The sequence below is a fragment of the Apteryx rowi genome, unplaced genomic scaffold, assembly GCF_003343035.1.
Source record: "Apteryx rowi isolate R43461 unplaced genomic scaffold, aptRow1 scaffold_309, whole genome shotgun sequence".
In the NCBI taxonomy this organism is placed as follows: domain Eukaryota; kingdom Metazoa; phylum Chordata; class Aves; order Apterygiformes; family Apterygidae; genus Apteryx; species Apteryx rowi.
Genome location: NW_020449519.1, coordinates 811,781 through 834,602, shown reverse-complemented (window position 1 = coordinate 834,602; position 22,822 = coordinate 811,781). Strand labels below are relative to the sequence as shown.

Below are 22,822 nucleotides of genomic sequence, written 5' to 3'. Positions count from 1 at the left end.
ATGGGAGGAAACAGGCAGGCATCTCCCTAGTGACTTTATCCACCCATGGGGAATGAGTGCAAGGGGTCAGGTGCCCCTCTGCACGCTAGTCACCAGCTGCTGACATCCGCCTACCCCCTGAGAGCTGGCTTTGTTTACTGATGGGGCTAATACGAGGAGACACGTGAAGTAGTTTGGTTTATGGAAGAGGGCAGGAGAGGCACGGTGCTGTGAAAACATTCCCACACACTCTAACAGCTCATTCACATGGAAAACAAGTGAGAGCCTTCAGCTCTTTCACAGAGCTCACAGTAGAACAAGCTGACCCAAGAACCCAAAGGCATCAGTCAAAAATCACTTTCCTCATACACTAATACGAAGATACTCTCCACCTGTGAGACCAGCTCTCATTTAGGCAACTAAATGACATGGCTGGATTGAAAAGCTGCTCAGTATCTGATAGCTGTAATTGTTCACTCTTAGCAACTACACTCTTTTTTGAAAATCTGATCTTCAGTCTCCTAAACCTACAACCAGCTAAAACTGGTTATAAAAGATAAAGYATGCATTGGAGCACATAGAAATTATTAGTGCATTCACCACTTTATTGTTTTATCTATAGACTAAAATCTGCATAATGCCAAAGAACTGCAATACATCTATAAAAATTGCATTTATTGCTATATAGTATGGTAGAGACATACACAGACAAGCACAAGAGCATGTAATTTTAAAGGATCATTTGGGGACTCAAAAGGAATTACTTTCTGAATTATGTCCCAAACACAGTTAGGGAAGTCCATGTTAAAGCCTGTTCTAAGCAATACATGATGTGTAATRGAAAGCAACATTCATTATTCTGGATAAAAAATACATAAGATCTATAAAAAGATAACAAGAACAGTCCCACTAGGTCAACCCACAAGTTCATGTAGCTCAGTATCTGACCTCTAACACCAGCCAGTATTGTATCATTAGAAATAAACTATAAGAGGGCAAAATTACAGTGATTCTTCCATGAAGATAYGCTCCCAGGTATGTGTCAATTTGTGATTTGGGGAATTTCTAAAGTCCAATATGGCATCAGTAGTTTCATGAATTTGCCTAATTATTTTTTTTAACTTATCTAAACTTTTCAGCATCTGTAATATCCTGTGATCATCCTGCAATGATGGGTTGCATGGTTTAATTACATATTACATTAAAAGTATTTCCTGCTTGTTCTAGAAACATTATGACACTCCCKTTCTGGAATTTTGAGAAATAATGAATAACAGTACTCTTCACCTAATCCATGACACTCAGGATTTCCTCTGACTTTATCATCCTTCCTCTGTTCATCTCTTTTCTTCTCTGAAGAGTCCTAGTCTAGTCCTAGTCCTAGTCAAACCATATTTGTTACTGCGTTTGCTGCTCTTTTCTCTGTAATTTCCAGTTATTTTATATCTTTCTGTGGATGAGTGGATCAGAGCTACAGATACTGTACTGCATGGAGTTACCAATCATAATATTTGAATTTTGATCACCATTGAGCATTGAGCTGGTATTTTCATAGAAGTAGCCAGAATAACTCCACAACTAATTTCTGCATGATAGTATTAACTTAAAGCCCATCATAACATATATACATATACAAATATATATACACACACATATGCACACATACATACATACATATATATATGGAGAGAAAGAAAGAAAGAGAGAACAGTGTACCTCTGTTTCCCCTCATTGGAATTAGGTTACATTTTTTGGATTCTTGCCTTTTTATTGCCCCATCACTCAGTATTGTGAAATCCCTTTACAACTTTTTTTAATGGGCTTTTGTCTTTTCTTTCCTGAATCCTCAGCAACTCACTATCTACTCCTATTTCAAAGTTATTTAGGGGAATATGTTGAGCAGTACAGAGCCAAGCACAGATCTTTCTGAGAAATTAGTGATAACCTTCCACCACAGTGAAGAGTGACTTTTCCTTTCATATCTTTTAATTTAAAAGAGGAACTGACCTCTTTTAAGAGCGCTTAGTTTCTTTCAGAGTCTTTGGTAAGGACCTTTTATGAACAGTCAATTCATTGATGTCTTGACCCTTTATATTAAACTAGAGTACCCATATCCATGTAACATCTTTGAAAAATTGCACTAAAATATACACTCACTTTTCCACTTTTGCTCACTCTAAGTTTTTATCAAAGTCAATAGAGTTGAAGCATTGTTGAAATGTACGTTGGCTATGTAGACCCATGCAGGTCAAATATATTAGCAAGGGCAGTAGCAAAAACTAACCCTAAGTTAAGTCTTCAGAATCAATTGCATGTTACATTTGCTTTAGTTCTAACTGATTCTGAAGGAAGGTTATGTCTAAATTAAGTTCGATGCTAAAAATATTCATATTTGGCCTAAAATAACCCCACTTTGGGAATGTGCCATTGCAAATGCAAAGCTTTTGAAAAGGCTTCACTTTTTTTGGTATATGAAAGTATTGTTCAGTTCCATCTTCCAGTGTTTAATATACCACATTTTTGGAGATATGTGATGTGGATCAAAGGGCAGTATTTGGCCCTTAGTTAACTGCTGTCACTGGCACTAATCTCACAGCTATTGAAAAATGATGCATCAAATTTATATCATTGCAAATGTCACTATTCTGAATCTTGCATATGTTGCCTGAGCTGTCAGTAATAAAAATCTGTTCTTAATTATTCTCCYACTTTTAAAAATAATAATTTTCTAATAACCCAGTGAATAGGAATTTGATGTTTTCTTTGGCTAGAAACATTTTAATGATTTAGTACATCTATAAAATTCTGTGTGCTTTTATAATTTAAAAGCTTTTGCAAATGAGTAGGACTTTCCAAATTAAATCTCTGTGGATATCAGGAAAATCTGATGTTTAAATCTGAGTTAAGATTGAAAGGGTATGAATAACTTCAAGCAAAATATTTTAGAAGAATGCCATCCTTTAAACAAACAATTCAGCAGAAAGCCAAACATATAAAATTAGGTTTACATGTGTTGTAGTCATGCAAACTATAAAAAAGCATAGTTAAAATCCATCCTATTATATATTTCAATTTATTGTCCATCTTATTGTTTTCCATAATAGGAAAGAATTGGGTTTATTTTTCTTAATTTGCATTATATGAAGACGATTTCACCCTGACAAGAAAATTAATATAGCAAGGAACACTAAGAAAACCTAAGAATAAAAATGAAGGCATTGGATAGCATTAGTCTTTCTGGTTGGAAGCAGAATAATCCAGATTGTAAATCCTATTTGCTTTTAATACTTTTTTTTTTCCTATAACAGTACTTTTTTAATTTAATTACTTTCATTCAAAGCCCAAAGAAGTGAACAGAAAAGACTCCCTTTGAAACTTTGGACTTGTCTCAAAGATATGATAATTAGCATGAAACTCTACCTTCATTAAAGGTTGAAGGGTTTAAAATATACAAAGAGTAATGTGCTCTTTTTCTTTCGTTCTTCAATGTGATGATAGACTAACATTTTAGCTCATCTCTGCTTCACCAAATAGCATATCTTTTGGGAACATGGATATTAACAGCTAGTCTATAAAACACACATAATATACAGCTAAAAAATTGTTTCTTTGTCTTGTCTATCTGGTCTTGRCAACAGACACTTAAACTGGAGCATGCAGAACATTTTATACAAAACATCCTTGTTGGTTCTGAATAAGATTTCATTACCTTTGTTGGTTGCTTCTCAAAACAGACTGCTATATTACTGTTCAGGGTTCTGGTTGTATCTCTGTTTGTATCTGAAATTCTAGATGATAGAATTTGTCCTTGCTCCTTGAAGTCAAACAACTTAATATTTATTTTGCCAGAAACATTATGTTTTTAAGATATTTTTAGAAGTTTAATGCCAAAATCCTATGTAATCAAAAAGCAATGTAAAACAAAAATATGTAAGTGGGTGCAAACAAGCACTCCAAAGTTCAGAAACGCTGGATGAATAGTTGYTTATAAAAGTTTAATTCTGCACTTTTTGCATTGAATCTGTGCACTTATTGAGGCAAAAGTCCTGTGCAAAAAATAATAAGTAGTCACATAATTAAAGACTATTGTAATGCATGCAAACACAAAGGTGAATTAGAATTGTGCACACTGTTTTTAAAAGGATTGTATAGAAGAGATTCCAGCAGTGCCTGGGACATGGACTTTACCAGATTTTAAATATCTCGTGAAATGATAGAGACCATAAATTTCTAAAATGCAAACTTTTCACTCARTGTGCTTCAGGTAAACAAAAGATGAGTCTTTCCTGTTTTCTCCCATAACAAAATTCTTAGTTCTGTATGTATGTATGTATTAAAATAAATAATGAAGAGTATTATTGTATTGTAAAATCACTTTGGTCAGGATATTTTAGAATGCTGTGATGACAGGCCCACATGTGCCCAGCCTTAAAGCTGCAATCACTGCTTAGGAATCATCACCTTAATCACTTTTGCCAGTTCTGTTCACCTCATCCTGTATCTTTTATCAGCTGGTCTTCTGAAAAAAATTCTAACTAGTTAGGATGACTGCTGTCAAAATCATTTCTAGACAAAATATTTTTTCTAATAGAAAAATTTTCAACACTTTCAGATCTAAGTGACCAACTTATGGAAGTCGTTGGTCTGGAAGGAGCTATGGAGATGGGTCAGATATATACAGGCTTGAAAAGTGCCGGAAGACGTCTTGCCCAGTGCTCATCTGTTGTCATCAGGTACTGGCATCTCTGATATGCACTGTACTGTTGCAGTACAACAGTAATGTTTTATACATTACCGGTTCACTTTCTTTGGTAACTTAATAGTCATGATTACTGTATTTATTGCTTATGAAAGTATTATTGTAATATATTAAATAGTAGTAATTTACAACATGTTCAAGGGAAATTTGTCAAGGAAATATTTATTCCATTCATATTCTATGCCCATAAGTTTTCCTTTCTTTAAATGCGTCAAAAAGCTAGAAAGAGGGTGTTTACATTTAGGCTTCACATGTTGTATTCAACTCTCATTTCATCTTATGAGGAAATATTATCAAGCAGTTGGAGCAAAAAGAGTAGGGCCTGAACATCTTGGGTTTTATTATTGACATAGACTCTGGGCAATTTTGAGCAAAAAGTCATTTAACATCACTTTAACACATTTTAACCCATTTCTAATGCATTCCTCGCCAGGGAATAGTAGCATGTAATTAGTATTTGTAAAGCATGTTTTTGATCCTTAGAAGTCAAAGTGCTCTGTTTTTAATTTATTTGTTATTTACTGAACACTGACAAGTCACTAATAATAAATGCATTGGTATGTGTAAGCTATGAACAGTGGAGCAAGCTAATTTAGTTGTATTTTATCATTTACTAAGCTAAAAGTGACCATAACATTTACAGTAAAGGAAATTTAGGTTAGCTGTTAAGGAGAAAATAACCATTCTAACTTTTGGATTAGATAAGTACAGGAAAAGAGAGAGATGAAGAATTTTTCAGGACTGGTAGGAGTGGGGAAGGAATTTACAACATTTTAGCCCTTCCTTCTGTGATCCTGTGCTTTTCTTTTGTAAAATTAAATGTTGTGAATGGAAATCTTATTGTTAAGAGCTATAAATATATGTTTTCAAATTTTATTTCAGTATCTGTTTTCAAAATTTTAATAGAATCATAAGTTATAAATTAAAGTCTAAGAAGCCTAAAATGAGGCATAAAGTAAGGTAATTATTGAAGCATATTAATGAAAACTTTAATAAAATAAGTAGGATTTTCTAAAGGACCTGGTATATTTTTGAGAATCTCCTGAAGAATTGCGTGGTGTTGACTTCAAAGTATTCTGTCATGTTGATGAAGAAGAGAAATGAGAATGCTTCCTTCCAACCTTCTTTGGATACCAAGAGATTGCAGGACCACAGAAGCACCTTTCTCAAGCTATGAAGTGAAGGCTCATTGCACATTCTTCGCTTCATCCACATATGCTCATAGATGACAGTGATTAAGCTCACAAACTGTTAGGGTCCAAGCCAGAATTTCTACTGACCATTATGAGTGCTCAATTGATTCTTTTTTCGCTATTATTTAGTCTATGTTATTTCCAATAGGCCTGTATGGAAACCATTATAACACAGAAATATAGGGTTGTAAGAGACCCCAAAAGATCATCCTTTTGTTTTTCTTTCTAATTGTCTATACTTTGCTTAATGTGGTATCCAAAAGTATACGTGGAACACTGGCTGCAGCTCTATGCTAAAATCAGTGCCCCTTTACTAACAATTTGAATTTATAACACGGTGAGTTAAAGCCTCTGAATATAGTACAATTGTCACATGTTATGTGAGTGCTCTGTCTAACCCAGAGTTAGACAAAAGCATGAAAACATCTTTTATGGTTCTAGCAAACATTGATGGTAGAGCTAAGGTATATTTCTTATTTCCTTTATAGCAGTCAGTCAAAGTTACCAAAAATAGCAAAGGTTTCTTTGTCTTTTCAGTTAATAAAGTTTAGGCCTGAAGGGTTTTTTTTTGCATAATTCACTCTTTATTTCACAAATTACAGACTATTCTCCCATGAGAGAGTAGCATATTAGTAGCAAGATGTGTGAATGTTTGCTATATTTTTATATTTATGTTGAAAATGAAGCTAAGGCTTGTTTATGCTGTCTACTAGGAGGGTTAATTTTATAAGCATGTTTCATTATACCAGAGATTATATAGAAGTTTAGGATAAATCAGGATTATATGAATCTATGCCATCTTATATATGTCTCTTTAATACATAAATTTATCAGTTTTGTCTAGTTACTTTTACTTATACAATGAAATATATTACTTCAGGACCAGCAAGTCTCTGCCTATGCAGATAGATGGGGAACCTTGGATGCAGACCCCTTGCACAGTAAGTATACTCTTATCTCTGAGAAGAGTGCTGAACAAAAAGGAATATTCAGAAACTTTCTTTATGGCACTGAAATGACAATAGTCAGAAGTATTTACTAATTTATTTAATTTCACTTCTTAAGTGACAGAAGCAAAATATTTGTGATGAAAAAGACAACCATTGCCATCAATATTGACTTAATTTACTTAAGTAGCTTTCTCACACAGCATTATTATGTAGTTCGCACCCACTGCATTTTTAATTAATCATGCTGTTTTTTCCACAGGTTGGGATGGAGTAAAAAGACAGGCATTATTATGATATTTATTTTAAACTTTGGAGAATGCATAGAGGATACAGTCCCAGTATCCTGTTACCTAGTGTCATCTTTTTTTTATGATGAACTATCACATTTTTACTCTATTGATTGCTGAGGAAGACCTGATATTAGTTATGGTGCTAAAATGTATGTGACTAATAACTCTTATAAAACTTAGGAAGACTTTCCATTTACCTTAGAGAGCTCATAGCAAGAACATTTTGTTTAAARCTGAAGTTTTGAATGTGCTGATTGAATCATACAAGATAAATAATAATTAAAAACCCTTACGGTTGAAAGGAGAAGGGAAGGAAATTAATCTCTTATGTTACGGTGTTTCAGTGCCCACAGGTATGAAATGGGGGCCAGTGAACAGGAAGAAGAAATCCATTCCTCCAAATAGTATAGAATGGGGAGGAGGCTGCTCAGGGCAGGTTCTTTGAATAACTCTTAATAGACAAAAAAACAAGGTGTAGCTCTAAAAACACTCCATTATTATCCCTCTCCAGTAGGTTATAGAGGCTAACTGAGCAGTTTAAGACAATGTTGAAGAAGTTTAAGCTCATTATCGTTGAGTAGAGTCATAGTAACATGTTTTAATGTGCTATTTTAGTAATTTTGTTTCCCTAAAGAAAACCTGTGATTTTAAGTAGATGAATTATTGTAGCCTTACAGTCTGTAAGTAAGACAAACCAGCAATGTGACAAGCAAGAAGGCATCCCACCACAGAAGGGGTAATTCTCCAGACCAGGGTACTGGATCACTTCCATGAACTTCACCTCCTTAGTAAAATTCAAGGCTACATAAAGAAAATAAAAGGGAGCTGTAGAGTCGGGAAAGGCTGAATTCTAATTCTCTGTGGTAAGCACCTCTGATCCTGCAATGAGAACCATGTGAATGCACCCTATGTGAAGACAAAACAGTGGGAATTTTACAAGACTTAGTCCGGAAAATCTTTCTGAGTTAAGAGATACCATTATTTTTACCTCTACTACAGGGATGGCTCAGTGCAGAGCAACAGTACTGTACCTAGCAGTTATTTGTTCAAGAAAAAGACATGAAATTTTTCAGTTGCCAGATTACAGTAGAGAACTTATGGAAGGATGCTGGCAACAAAATGGGCTTTTTTTTGTTTGATTGCTTGCTCCATGCAAAATCCCTGCTATCTGATTGATAATGCTAGCATAAGCTGCCTGCATGATTGAGGGCAACCCTGGGAAAAGACACAGTTCTTATACTTCAATTGCTGCCTTAAGGAAACAGCAAATAATTACTGATAATTACTGCTGTCCAGTTAAAGTACCCTTTTAAAGGGGATAGAAATGGCATATACTTTTCTGTGGAACCCTTCCCTTTTGCTCTATCATTGTTAGAAGAGCATACTTYGTGTTATATAAAAAAGCTACACTACTGAATGTATTTATTTCATCTGAGAAGAAAATACATGAACTATTTGTCTACAGTACTGCTCCACCATGAATTTAGATATAGAATATTCATTTTATTTTATCTTAGTTATTTTGCAGGATTTTTTCTGCTGCTGAGGAGCTTAAAGTATGTATTGCAATTGCTCCTTACATTATTATACATCTGCCCTGGCCTGTTCTCTACATCTTATGAAGGAAAAAACATGTATGTTCCAACCTGTCTCCTCCTCACTGTAATTCTAACCAAGTTAGAATTTTTCCTTAAGGTTCTCTGCAAAGTAACTAGGAATTCCTCCTGAGATAATGCCAAAGGTGGATGTTAGATTTCTCTCAGCTGAAGTTTAAGATTTGACTTCCAAGTGTGTGCTTCAGAGGGGGCTTTGTTTGAAAGCCATCGTGTATTTGATCAYATAGGTGATCAAATGGAGATAGGGATGGTCTCTCAGTGATGTGTATGCAAAACCAGAGTCTGAAGAAAACATAAAATCAAAACACATTTTTAAGTGTAGCCAACTATGTAACCAGTTGCATCCTGCAAGAGCTCAAATTTCAGAAAAAATATGAAGTGAACAATATGAGAGTCATGAGCTTTTGCCTTCTCTGCAGACAAAATCAGTTTTCTCCCAGAATTACCTGCAAGTGAATGAGTAATTGCTAGTTTTTAAACAGGGAAAATCTGGATGACCAGATAAAGAAATACTGACTTCTGTTTCTTAAGAAACACATGAGAGTTTGTTTTTCCTTTTTTCCCCCTATCTCTTAGGAAATCTCTTTCCCTAGCTCTTACAAGGAACTGAGGCCCATGTATACAGCTGCCGACACTAACACATCAGGCACCGTGACGTGGTGAGGAGATACCCATACTAGCTCTGGACTCGCATTTTTATATGTAGGATGCTGAGGGAGGGTGCTTATTAGTATAGGCTAATGTTAGCCTACACTAATAGTATAGTAGTTGAAATAAACCAAGTTTCATTTTGGCATGGTTATCTCAGGAACCCAATGAGCTGAGTAGCCCCTTTGGGATGGATCTGTAGACTGCAAGTTGTGTGCAGGTGATGATGTGTGCCAATCACATATCTAAACCCCGCCGAGGGACAAGACGAAGAATCTCCCCAGTCATTAGGCCTATTGGGGTATTGGCTCTTGTGAATGATTCTGTAATGTGTGAGGAACCTAAAGATCTTACGCAGGAGCTGTGGATTGTGCTACTAGTGTAGCATTTATCCTCAAATTAAGTGTGATGATGCTGAGTACTTAGCACCTGTGGGACCATTTTGGAGTCAGGTCTACAGTCTCTCAGTCCCTACTGGCTTAGTAAAACTTCTTTGGAAATTAGACAAGCTGCTTATAACTTCAGTGTCACCTGAGTTCGGTAGTTCTTGGGGATATAAAAATTACAGAGATTAAAGTGAGAAAGAAATTCAATCTATCAGCGAGTATTGATTCAACTCTGTCCCAAGGTGCAAGTGGTTACGCTCGGAAGTCCTTTTCTGTTTCGCATTCAGATTTTGCAAGTGATTTTTCAAGAAATCTGGTTTGACCTGATCAAAATTCTCCTGCTTGATTCTATTAAGCAGACTAAGGAAAACAAGTTCTGTATCAAATCCCTGTTATATATGGGATGACATCAGCACATGGAGGCTTTGAAGTTTATTTCCTGTTTTGTTTTGTTTTTTTCCCTGAAGTTTGTTTCCTATTTTTTTCCTGTTGATGTGAGAATGGAAGCAATAAGCTCAGCTCTGCTACTTCTCTGTTCTGAYGTTATACAAAGAGCACGAGCTGCTGATAGCTGTTCCTTCTCAAACATATAGAGACCATGTACCCCAAAAATGACACAGTAGACTGAAAAATATTGTGGAATGCAATAGATAATGCAGTGATCTCCCAGAAGCTACATGATTTGTGATTTTTCTTTCCTGTGATTTGCTTTAGTACTAAAAAAATTAGTGTGCTTCATTTACCACCTTTTACCATCTTCTATTGCACATTCCACTAGCATCTCTAAAAGAGAGCAGAAGTACATTCTTGCTTGTTCTATGCATACTTAAAAATGTGAATGGCCCTGCTCTAGATATCTTACCATCCAGAATTTTCAGTATGTTGAACATACGCAGACTGCAGTGTCTGACAAAGTCACTCTGCTCTGGTATAATAAGATGCAGAATCTGAATGTCAAATTGTATTGTTTTCACTGTTTTTTATAGAAGAGTCTTTGGGAGAAGGAAAGATGATAATGTTAATGTTATGTTAAACATCTTGTCTGATTAGCTGAGGAGGAAATTCTATCAGAGCTCTGCCAGACAAATATAGCAACATGAAAGATATCTATGGTTTCACCTGATCTCCAAACAGGTCATTAATAGCAATGAAATTTCAAAGACTCTCAAGTTAATTTGATAAACTTCTAGCTTCAGCCATCAGGATTTTTTTTAGAAAAATAATCTTTCAATTTAAGTACATAAATTATTAGCATTGTTTTGAAAAATCTATAAGAATATGCTGTCTTAACTAGAAATAACTGTGATTTCAGTTCTTTCATCTGTTTCTGACTTGTTTGGCATCATGTTTGAAAGAGCCTTAAGCTGCTAACATCATTAGATTAAAAGTGGAAGGGAGAAATGTTTATAGAATATGCAAGAATATTGCCTGAATGAAGGAATAAAACTGATAASCGTAGGGAGAGCCATTATAATGGACTGCCAGAAATGCAATTTCATAGACCTCCAAAACAAAACATATAACATATCTTGTGTATAATAGTATTTTTAGAATCATTTCCTGAAAGGTATATTTTTAGTAAGCCATTTAATGATGAAACTCAGAAATAAAATTTCAGAATATTATAATTTGTATGTACTTGAAAATAAGTTTGGAATGAACGGATGGTTTCTTTCTAGCCTTTCCTTTAGTTCCTAAAGATGTGATGAACCTGAGCACAGAGGGCCTACTGAAATCCTACCTTTCTAGTTAAGTCCAGAGAGAAACAAGAACTAAAATCAAAAAGAGCTTGTAATCATATTCACGATATGGCAGGGCTGTGTAAGAAAGCTAAAAGGAAGAATCACAGATTTGCTTTCATGTAGCTCCATTGGCTCCCACACCCCATAGATGGCAGGAGGAATCTGCAGCTGTTTTCTAGCCTGTCAGTCTGTACAGTATCCTCTTTCCATGTCAGTGAATGTAATGAGATTTTTTTTGTCAGTTTTTTTAAAAAGTGGGAAATTAGACTTTTGTATCTGTTTGTTTAGGGCAAAGAGGAACTGGGTCCTAGCTACAGCAGCTGATGTTAGTAGAATATTAGGCAGTTATTACATAGTTAGGGTATAAGTGGATATGTAGAAAAAGKTTTTGGTGTTATAATAAAATGCTGTATCTTTCCCCCCTCTTTTGAGTAACAATGTGCATACATTTCTGTTTCTACGCCAGAGTGCTTTTATGAGGTTCTAACAATTTATTGTGTAGCTGGGCATTATTTTTTGTGCTCACAGGTACACTGCGCATTAATTAGTTTTGTTTACCTATGAATATTTTTTCTTAATTTCACAACAGTAGTTTTTGTAATTGACAAAGCAATTTACTGCATGTGTGCTTTCTGCACCCCAGACAAATATGTTAACGTGTAATGTACCTTTCTTTCCAGTTCAGATTGTTAAGAAAAGAATTAGTTGTGACTAATTGCCAATTAATTTGCAGTGGTTTAAGGGGGGAAGGGGGAAAAAACAATTGCACCTACTAATTAAAATTTAAAATATTCCAAAGTGTCATCTTTAGGTGTCTGTGGAATACATAATTTCCATTTTTGTTCTGCACTGGATCTGTAACAACCCTGAGCTTGACAGCTCTATTAATTTAAAACCTCAGTGATACCTATTAGTACAAAACATGAAAAAAATTCCATTAATCATTTATTTTAATTTTGCAGCTCTGTCATTTTCTCAGTATGTTTAAAAATAATGATGACACCATAATGTTTTCAATCTACCTGTGTGAAGGGGAAACGGATCACACTACTTAGGAGAGAGACTAGAGTATATTATTAGAGCTTAATTAATGCCAAACTGATTAGATTTGATTGCACTTTGCACAATAATATTGTTAAGAAATTTATTTAAAAGATGTGTTGCATAACTCTATATTTAAAACCACCAGTCTAGATCTGAGAGATTTGACCAAATGCTACATAATACAAGTCACAGGTTAATTTTTTTTTTTTTTTTTAGCACTGCCTACATTCTATAGTTCTTATTCCCATCATGATACCCAGTACAGCACTTGATCGCTTATAGGAAGATAAAAGTATTTGGCTCTCCTATGATACAGAGGTGTCACATCCATCCATTTCCCATAAAGGAAAGGAGTAAGCTATGGGCACCTAAGCTGTRGGAAACCCTCCTACCATCAAACCTACCAACAGCCAAACCCTGCTGGTAACATGGAACAAAGTGGCCATGAACTACCAGATCCAAATTAATATATTTTTATCTTTCAGTTTATCCTTCTCTCCTTAAAATACAGAAATAATACCATTTCTCTAATATCGATTGAAATAGTATAAGCAGAACTGATTATCTCTGTTTTCAGTTTTCTGTTGTCACTTAGCATTCCAGTTAGTACCTATATTTATAACACTGTATTTTGTATTAATATGAAGCATTTAGGCATTCTGTGAAGTGAGGAACACATATGTAACCAGCACATATTGCAGAAAAATGAACATAAAAGGAAAACTGATTGATCTAAAAGATGTAGTTATTACTCTCAAATTATTAATGTGCAATGCATTTTATTTACTGAATGCATTGTATTAATGTGACTTCAAGGAATAGTTTGAAACTCTGACCTGCTCCTGAAACAAATAAATATCCATTTATGCTTTTATAAACATCTTTAATATCACAAACCCAGGGTTCTCCTTTATTAGAAAATTTCCTGTCTTCGAATAGGGAGCAATTACCACCTCTACTTTTAAGAATTATGTTCTTTTTTGATTGSATCTAGTTTTCCTTCCCACAAATATATCATTAGACACACTTTCTAATACTGCAAAGGTGATTTTAAATTTGCAAATGCAGTACTTTTCTGCTAAATCTATTTACTAGATATACTAGTCCTTTAAATTTCTGTGATCATGAACTCATAGAATAAAATCTTGGCTTCAGTTAGTGAATGGRGGTTTTGCCATTGGCTTCAAGAGCTTGAGTTTAACCTATAATGTTGTACATCGGGCTTTCAACAAAAATCCATGACATCTTAGCAATTCATTTGTCTATTTACTTTCCTCCTAAATGTAAATTTGTTATTTCTATATTTTTCATGTTTTTAAATATAAATTTGTGCCATATAAAAGTATTTGATTGCTTTTTCCTCCAGCCACACTTCAGTCTCTCCCCTTAATTTATGTTTAAGAACACTCTCCTTATTTTCTGTAAGTCATCCTGTATTTTCTACAAAACTGAGTAAATGTTCTCAAAAATTATTTTCACAGAACTCCATAGTATTTTGTATGATTCTGTCAGGGTATTGTCAGTTGCTAAAAATATGCTAGCTTAGGGTTGAGCTTTTGGGTTTTTTTTTTCTGAACAATTTGTTTCTCTATATATCTTTTGTTTTGAGTCAGTTTTAAACACAGATTCACCCAGGGAAAAAGGAGAAAGAAAAAGACTAGTGAGTCTCATTTAAAGCTTCTAAAATTATGTTTCTAATACAGAAGACGTGAGGTTGCTTGCTGAATGAGGGAGAAAAAGTGAATGGTAAAAATTAGTCTTTAGATACTTCATGTACACAAATGCGGAATCTACACAGAGCTATAAGTAGCCGCAATAAGATACCATTTTTTCTTTTTAACTTAACTAAATTTTGATTACTCACAACTAAAGGGTTTTTTTGTCCCTTTCAGTCTCCCGCCCAGCGCTCTTAAGTCTTCAGTGCTACTTCCCTTCTTTTGATCTACAACACTATTTCTCTTTCGGAGAGCCTTAGTGCTGCTTCCTGTCTGAAAGCGTGTACTTTCACTTTTCGGTTATCCCCCAAACTCACAGCACCAACTCTGGCATTGCAGCTAGTATGGGGAGAAAAGCAGAAGCGAGAGTCCAGGGCAGAAACACAGTGCCTGAGAGTCTTGACAAGACAAAATTCGCATATTTCAGGCAAGGTAGTGCTATGGTCCAGTAAAGACAGAGTGTATTACAAGCATACTGATCTCATTTTATCACCCAAATATCAGATTTTTTATCTGTATTTTCCAGCAGGAAATTAAAGGAATCAATGGTTATCATTGTTAGCTAATGCAATGCTAACTTATGCTACCAAGGATACATAAAATATGTACTTTAAGTTTACATTTTATTTTTGTATTTTCAGAACATAATGTATACTTGAAGCTAGTGGAATTGTGCCAATTTGCAACAGTTGAAAATATGCCGCAGAGAAATGTATATAGGACTCCATTCTCATGTGCATGAGTGGTTAATCATGTTCAGGCATCTTAGCTGATCTCAGCTGATAGGATACAACATACTGAAGAGGTCATGGTCTCTGAAACAGATGGCTCAAGCCAAAAAAGAACATTACAAATGATAAATATTTTCTCAATATGTAATTGCATTCATCCTCAGCAGCACTGAAGAGCCCCAATCCAACATGCAATCTGTATGAGGTCTCAGGATTACTTCACCTCTTCATGCTAAAGCCATCTTTTGTGCTTTGCTCTTTTATTCATTTGAAGAATTACAATGATTTGCCTCTGAAAGGAAATTCTGAGGACATTCCTACTGCCTCATCATGGCCAAATCTTGCAATATGCTGAGCCCTCATGTCTCTCAAAGAATTTACTCACAGCAGCTGCACATTACTTTATGTATTGATCCTTAGGCTCTGGTTGATGTCATCACTATTCTCCAAGTCCCAGAGTATGTCTTATGAAGGATGTGAAAGTTGCAGAAATCCTTGAGGATTTCCAGGACCAGATCATCAGCTGGTATAAAGTGACATCAATGGAATAATGCCAGTTGATCCCAATTACAGATTTGGCTTCCAAAGTGGTGCCTGAAGCAGAATTTCTTGTGAAAAGATATGTTTATGCCAATCTTTGGAAGCAGGACTTATTTTCTGTGTGAATGTAATCTAGGTTGCCAAAAAATGATATACTAAATTTGATACTAATGAGCAATGTTGACAAAAAGAGGTCACATATGAAATATGAGACTAATGAACTAAGGTGGCATGGAAATGAACATTTGGAGAATAAAGTAAAGGCTATAATACAGTTAAATAAACCCACTTGTTCTGTTGAGATTTTTATGTTTCTGTCTCTTTAGACTGTAAAGTAAATTTCCACCCCAAGAAATGTCCTGATCTATATTTTAATGAGCCTCTCCATGTGACATACATTTTTTGTTTCATTACTATTAGTGAATGACAAGTGAAGGATATTCATTTTAACTTGAAAATGTCAGGTATGCACTTTAAGAGATATATTTTTCCAGTTTTTAATGAGGTGGTGTTTCTTTTTGAAAGAAATACCCATCTCTGATGTGGGTACTCTGCAGATGACAACTGATATTTAATAAGTGATGGTTCTCGTATTAGTCGTAGTTCACTAAAGAAAATGTCTCGGATTGCTTTTGAAAAACTCTTAGTGTCACTAGCCCAAAGGCAAGATGTGACCTTTTTATTACATAATGAGAATCATTTATTATCTTACAATGTATCTTAAAGTCACAGACAAAATGCCACTTTGATAATTGCTTTCAATTAGCTTTGAGCATAGCATACATTCATAAAATGTCTTCTCTAATTTAGACTTGAATTAGAGAAAATTGCAGACATAATCTACTTTAAGGTTGTCTCATTTAAGGTGATTCGTAGTTTTATATCAAAGAAATCAAAACGGGTGACTTTAGAGAAGTCTTGTAAAGTATTTTAAATAGGCTTTTCAATATTTGAGTCTATTCTATTACCAATTAATTAACAAATTAAAATGCTAGTTCATCATTCTTGACCTTTTTTGTGTGTTAATTTTTGACTTTCATTCATAATGGTTATTTTGAAATTAAGCAGTGTCTTGTATTAAAAGAGAAGTACAGCTTGATTAGATTTATAAATAAAGCATACAGAGAAACAGCTTATATCTTAATAATAGGCAACAGCTTGGTCTGTCAGCATGTATGTCCTTTCCAGCTTTTAAATTATTATTCACCTTGTAAATATGTAAAATATTCAACAGCTACCAATAAATCTCGCACCCAAAARGCAAGATCACATATTGGCATGTATTTCATTCATACGATTAATAATATTGATTGCCGGTATAATTTAAAGTATTTGTGGTAACAATGATTGTACATAGATTGGCATACTGCATATGTTGTATCATTCATAAAAAATATAGGTCCTTTCATCTTTGATTAAATGAAGATGGTTGAGGAGTCACATTTAAAGATGGTTCAGGTATTTTGGATATTTGAGGTTAGGAGCTGAACTAGTTCTAGGGATAACTCTATTTTTCTTCTTTCTTCCCCCAGATAAAAATAACCCACAAGAACCAAGCACCCATGTTGATGGGACCACCTCCAAAAACTGGTCTTTTCTCTTCTATCATCAAAAGAACAAGGAACCACAGCAAGGAATAAGCCTATGTGGTTTAGTTTTTAGAAAACCAATTAGCTGTGTTGGGCTTTGGAATATTTATTCTGGAAATCTTTCAAGAATTTTAGAATATCTTCCACTTGCAAAATCATGGATTTTGGTTTAACAGTTTCTGTGACTGAGCTAATGCAAAACTATGCTATTAGAAAAAAATTATTGTCACAGTTTTGTAGGCATTTTGCATGAAGAAAGCAGATGTTTACATAAAGTGATACGGCATATTTTTTGTTGCATGCGTTACCATTTACTGATTTATGGGATAATTCTGCCATGGAATATGGGAAGAGAATGCCATGGGTAATTTGATTTTCTCTATATAATTCCATATATAATTTTTTTCTACTACAATGATCATATGCCATAGTTTCAATAATATCTCTTGATTCAAACGTCTTCAGATCAGTAACTGATTGGACCTATTTCAGAGTAAAGTTTATTACAGGTCTCATTAATCTGTGCTTTTAGTTTAGCATTTTTTTCTACCCTGAGAATATTTTTCTTCAGCTAAGTATTAAAATCTTATATCTTATTCTGATAACTCTTATGTATATGAGTAACTGTACCTGCAGAAAACACCTAAATGAACTCCCATGTGTGCAGTATTCAAGTGACTGTGATTACTTTTGTGCAAGTTTTTTCAAGATTGGAAGTCAAAGCAACTCTGAGCAAAAGCTATAGGGCTAAGGAGATCGTGCAAAGAGTGAAGGTAATAATACTTGCAAAACTCATCATCAGTATTGTTTGCTGAAACACTAAAATTATTATAACGAGCAATAAATCTCTGTAACATGGAAAACTTTAAATCATTCTGCATATTGACCGATAGTACAGTGTGTATGCACACAAATAACCAAAGCTCATGCCTAATAAAGTGCATTTCCCACCAAAGATTTAGTGAAGGATGCTTCAGAGAAATGGGTTAATGCATAATTAATCAAGCTCACTGGAGTAGACTCACTTCTGAAAATTTACAGTTCTTTTGATTACCTTGGCGAAGTCCAGACAAATGCTGGGGTAGGAAAAACACCAAATTAATTGCAAATAATACTCACTTGTTATTTGTTTCATAAGTTGATAGGCATAGACACGTACTGCAAAATTAAAATTATAATTTTGTTGTCATTATTATTCATAAATTTATACTATCTATAATTTACTCATCCTCTAAATTAGTCTCTCAAGGAAAGGATAAACTGTTACCTACTCCCCTTTTGTAGTCTGCTGTCTGGGATCAAAACATTTCTTGTCATAAAGATTTGGGGAGGCAGTTGTTCAGGCTTTACTTTCTTAGCCCTCTGAGAGACTTCCTAACAACTTAGAAATCATACTACAGGGATTTGTCTGAGGTTTGCACAGCACTGTCTAATGTTGGAAGGAAGTCCAAGAATGGCAAAWTTTTTCAATGTTGCATATAAACATACAGTCTCAATCAAAACTTTTTGTGCAGTCTTAGCATTGCTCTTTGTTCAGAATGACCTACTCGTCATCTCTGCATGTCTTAAGTTCTCAGAAATTTCATCGAAAAACAGAAAAAGGAAAAGATAAAACTTTGCTTGAAATGCATGATTTATCAGTTTCCTCCCACTTTTAYCTAGACTTTAAAGTGTTAATGATTTATTAAATCTATTTTTCTATTGATTCATTCATCTATAAAAAATAGTATTTCATCATTCTGTAGTGCACGGTACTGTGCATGTATTTAAATAAACTTGCTATCATTTKTTCCTCAGTATTCAGTATTCAACAAAGTCCTAATTTATATAAGAGACACCGAAATAAAAGTCAGTATACAGTCGGTAAGGATTATGTCTTTGAAATATACAGTCAGTGTTCTGTAAACATTAGGAGGTGAATATAAATTAATATTACATTCAGTATTAGGTAGAAAAATACAATGGCAATTATTTGCTAAAATTAAGATATTGTAATTCCCCGTTCCTGGGTCCAGTGGTGTTGACAATTACAGTTACCATAGGAGTGAAACTATGACTTTTCCTATATAACACACACATATACTCAGAGAAAAGCATTTGATGGAGTTCTTAACTGCAAATATACATAAGTATAGAGCAAAAGATATTTGCATAAAGAAGGAACTTGCTGACATAATGTTACATAAAGTGTACATTGATTTTATGAAATTATGGTTAAAGGCGATAAATATTTTCACATAACTTGACATAGGATTTTCTACCAATGCTCTCAAATTTTTGTGGCAAAAATGTGTTTAATGATAATATATAATGTGCTCTCAATGATTATCTCATTGTACATTGAACATTGTATCTCTGAAAACAAATAAAATCATACATAAGCTATTCTTTAATAATGTATGAAATTTTAAAAGTACCGGTCTGTGAGCAGCAAATTGTTGACAACAAACTTTTTCAAGTRAAGAGGAACAGATGGGTTCATGTAATCACAATTATATACTGTTCCAACTACACGTATTTAAGGTAAATCAGCTCTGTTAAAGAAGTCAGTATACATCAAAGTCTCACTGAAGGAAAATATAATGGAGTAGCTATTTTACTATATATTGACACTTACTGTAATAGTTGCATTGTCATTCTATTAATCTTGATTGTTTGTTTGTTTGTTTAACATAGCCTCTAGTGATAAGTTGAAGTTGAAAGCACTAATGATGAAGAGAAAAAATTTACAGTACATAGAATATAATACGAAAGGAAAATATTATGTTTAATGAAAGAACATGTCACTTTTTTTCTTCTTCAGTATGCACAGAATTACCATGATGAAATTATACATTGGTATGTGGTGAAGTGAAACAAAGAATATATGCCTGTGTCTTCATACAGCTAAAATAGGTACACACAGTTCTTACATTCAGTGAATCTTAGAGTGGTAGCTGTAAACTTTCCACTGCTTACAATGAGTCATTCTTTTAGGGCTCATTAATAACATCTGCAATATAACTTGAAATTAAAAACATATAGAAATTGTGTCTGACACTGGATTTGTAAATTTTTCATTTACCTGCTTGTATGTTGCAGCTGGGCAATGTGCTGAGGAATGAACGTGACATCTCAGGAAGAAATCTAAGTTTTGAAATTGCTTAGCATCAGACTCACTTCCCATGAGCTCACGTCTAAAGAAGTTGGAAGCAGAATCTGGTGCAGAGAAAAATACATTTTTACTGTTTCCAGTGCTTGTAAGATATTTTTATGTATATCATCAAAACAATTATTTAAATCTATGAGGTTACACCTCATGATTTTTGGTTATTTGGGGGGGGAGGGGCATATCAGGTAACTTGCTGATATGCTTAGGCCTGTGATGAGCTAAGAAGAACTTCGTTTCTGAAACAGATGTCTTACAACRTTGCCTCAGTCTTCTCAGCTTTGTAGTATTGCATGTAAATAGTAATAATGATTGCCTATTATCCAAAATTACGTAATGCAAATAAAGTCACAGCTCAAGATGTTTCAAGATACCAGCATAAGAAATAACTTAGTCAAATAATATTTGGTTTCTATGCAATCAGTGTAAGAAAATGAGACTTTTTATTAATCTATAGGTTAACAGCTGTGAACTGAGATTGTAGATAGTTACTCAGTCAATTGCAACAAGCCAGCCTTTTAATGATTTAAGATACTAGTGCTGTTGTGGAATTTACTGTCTTCAATCCCAACTGGATTCTGGGGCTTGTAGTTCTGGTGGATCATAGTGAGGCCAGCGAGGCTTTCTGGGAAGCAGTCAGGTTAGAAAAGTATTGTCCTTTGCCTCACTGGAGGAGGGACTAGAGAATTGCTCTAGTGACTACAAATCTGAAGAAGCATCAGGAGTAATGATCATCAGACAAGGAGTCAGGACAAGAGCCTGGAAGAACCTTGCTAAGGAATGACAGAACTGATCCTAAAACCAATGGGCTAAAGGGGCAGGCACTTCTAAGGCAGGTACATAAAAATTGTAGTGTGGGGCCTGAGAAGCCAGATAAAGGCACTCACATCTAACGAGCACGATGTGCCAAGGAGTGAATTAATTAGGTTAACCTAGGGGTTAAGATAACCCAAGAGAGGCCTGGTGCTTAGGGCTCAAGGATTTTGGTAGTGTTTGTCTCCTTCATTAGGATAAACATGGCCTAACAGGAGTAAGGCCCAATTGTAAGGTGAAGAGCTGAGCCCTTCCAGTGAAGGAAAAAGGACTTATGAGCAAAGGAAGGATGATCTAAGGAAGGCAAAGAATTTGCTGAGGCTTGTTTACTTTTTGATGTGTTTTTACTCTGGAAGGAGAAGACTTTTGCCTGTGCTGCTAAGTAGCAGTTTGGCAAAGTAGGTAGCAAGAAAATAAATAAATTAATTAGAAAGCTGAGGTGGTCATGAGAAGCACCGCTCAATGTGTTATGCAAGATGTGTTATGCAAGAGCGGTGAAGAGTGTGTCAGCCTCTTGTCAGGTAACAGCTGCTCCGCTGTAGCTCAGTGAGGTCGGAAAGCGTTTGGTTCCCTCCATCCCTGTCCACGAGGAAGGAGACTTCTTGCGGTCCTGCTGAAGCGAGTAAAGGCCTTGCTGTGGCCCTGGCTGGAAACAAAATAACACACAGGCCAGATCTGGAAACTGAACCTCTATTAAAGAGCGCTCCACATGGTAATAAGTTAAAATCAGTGGCATGTGGGTGAACTATGTGGGTTTACGGGTGTCCTGTGCAGACATGCCTGCCTGACAGTACAAAGTCTGTCAAGGTTTGCTGGTGTTGGCCAAACCGGGGCTTGTTCCAGGGTGGGCTTCTTGGGTCTTGTACGCCATTCTCCCTAGGACTCTGGATTTTTAGCTGAAATAAGCAGGTTTGGTGTTTCCTGTGGAACTGTTCCAAGGCCAGTAAGCCTGCAGAAGGCAACGTCCGGGGTGGGAGATCTGAAAGGGTTTTGTTGGGCACAGGCTGGTGTAGGACAGCGTGTTAACCTGCGTGCAGCACCAGGCCTATACAGTCCATGCTGGCTTCATGGAGACCTATTAAGTGGCTTTTTCAGGAGCATAGAGTGACTTTCAGTAAGTGGCTCTGTGTGAAACTGGCCTGTGTTTTTAGCAAACCCTGCACACCTTAGAAGTGTCTCAGCCAGGTGGAGCTGAGCTGACCTTGAGAGTAGGGTGTTCATGTTTACATAGTACTGAGTGAGTAATCCTGCCAGACACCATTGCCTTCACATACATAGACATAGAGCCAGTTTTAAGTTAGAGTGTGACCAGATGTCTTTCAGGCAAAGAATGTGGAAAATTTCAGTCCAGTTATTTCCTATTTCTGTATCACACATGGCAATTAAGTTGTGTCTCAGAGTTAAGATGTGATTAATGGATTTTGTGGGGGGGGGGGGCATGGATACCAATGGAGCTTTTCCATTCTCAAGTTTTTTTATTTAACAAGAACAACTGAAGCAGAGAAACTTCTGCATGACCATTGACTTCCATTTTGTCAGATTGCCCTACAGCTTAACACTATATATAAATAGGAGTTGATACATTCTAGGCATCTAGAATCTCTTGGCATGGTGATATTTCAGAGGCTTTTTGGKTTTTTTTTCCCCTCTTTCTGATACATGATTCAAAGAGACTACCT

General features: G+C 35.2%; 1 protein-coding gene across 1 annotated transcript in view; it reads left to right on the top strand.

Moving 5' to 3' along the window:
* Positions 1-19,548, top strand: part of DGKB (diacylglycerol kinase beta) — a gene marked incomplete at its 5' end in the record, with an annotated part of 289,302 nt that extends 269,754 nt beyond the window's left edge. Inside the window, 3 exons of the mRNA XM_026070300.1 lie at positions 4,592-4,712; positions 6,812-6,872; positions 17,126-19,548. Of these exons, the coding sequence (XP_025926085.1) occupies positions 4,592-4,712; positions 6,812-6,872; positions 17,126-17,233 (290 nt within the window). The remainder of the gene's footprint in view (positions 1-4,591; positions 4,713-6,811; positions 6,873-17,125) is intronic.
* Positions 19,549-22,822: the final 3,274 nt, after the last annotated feature.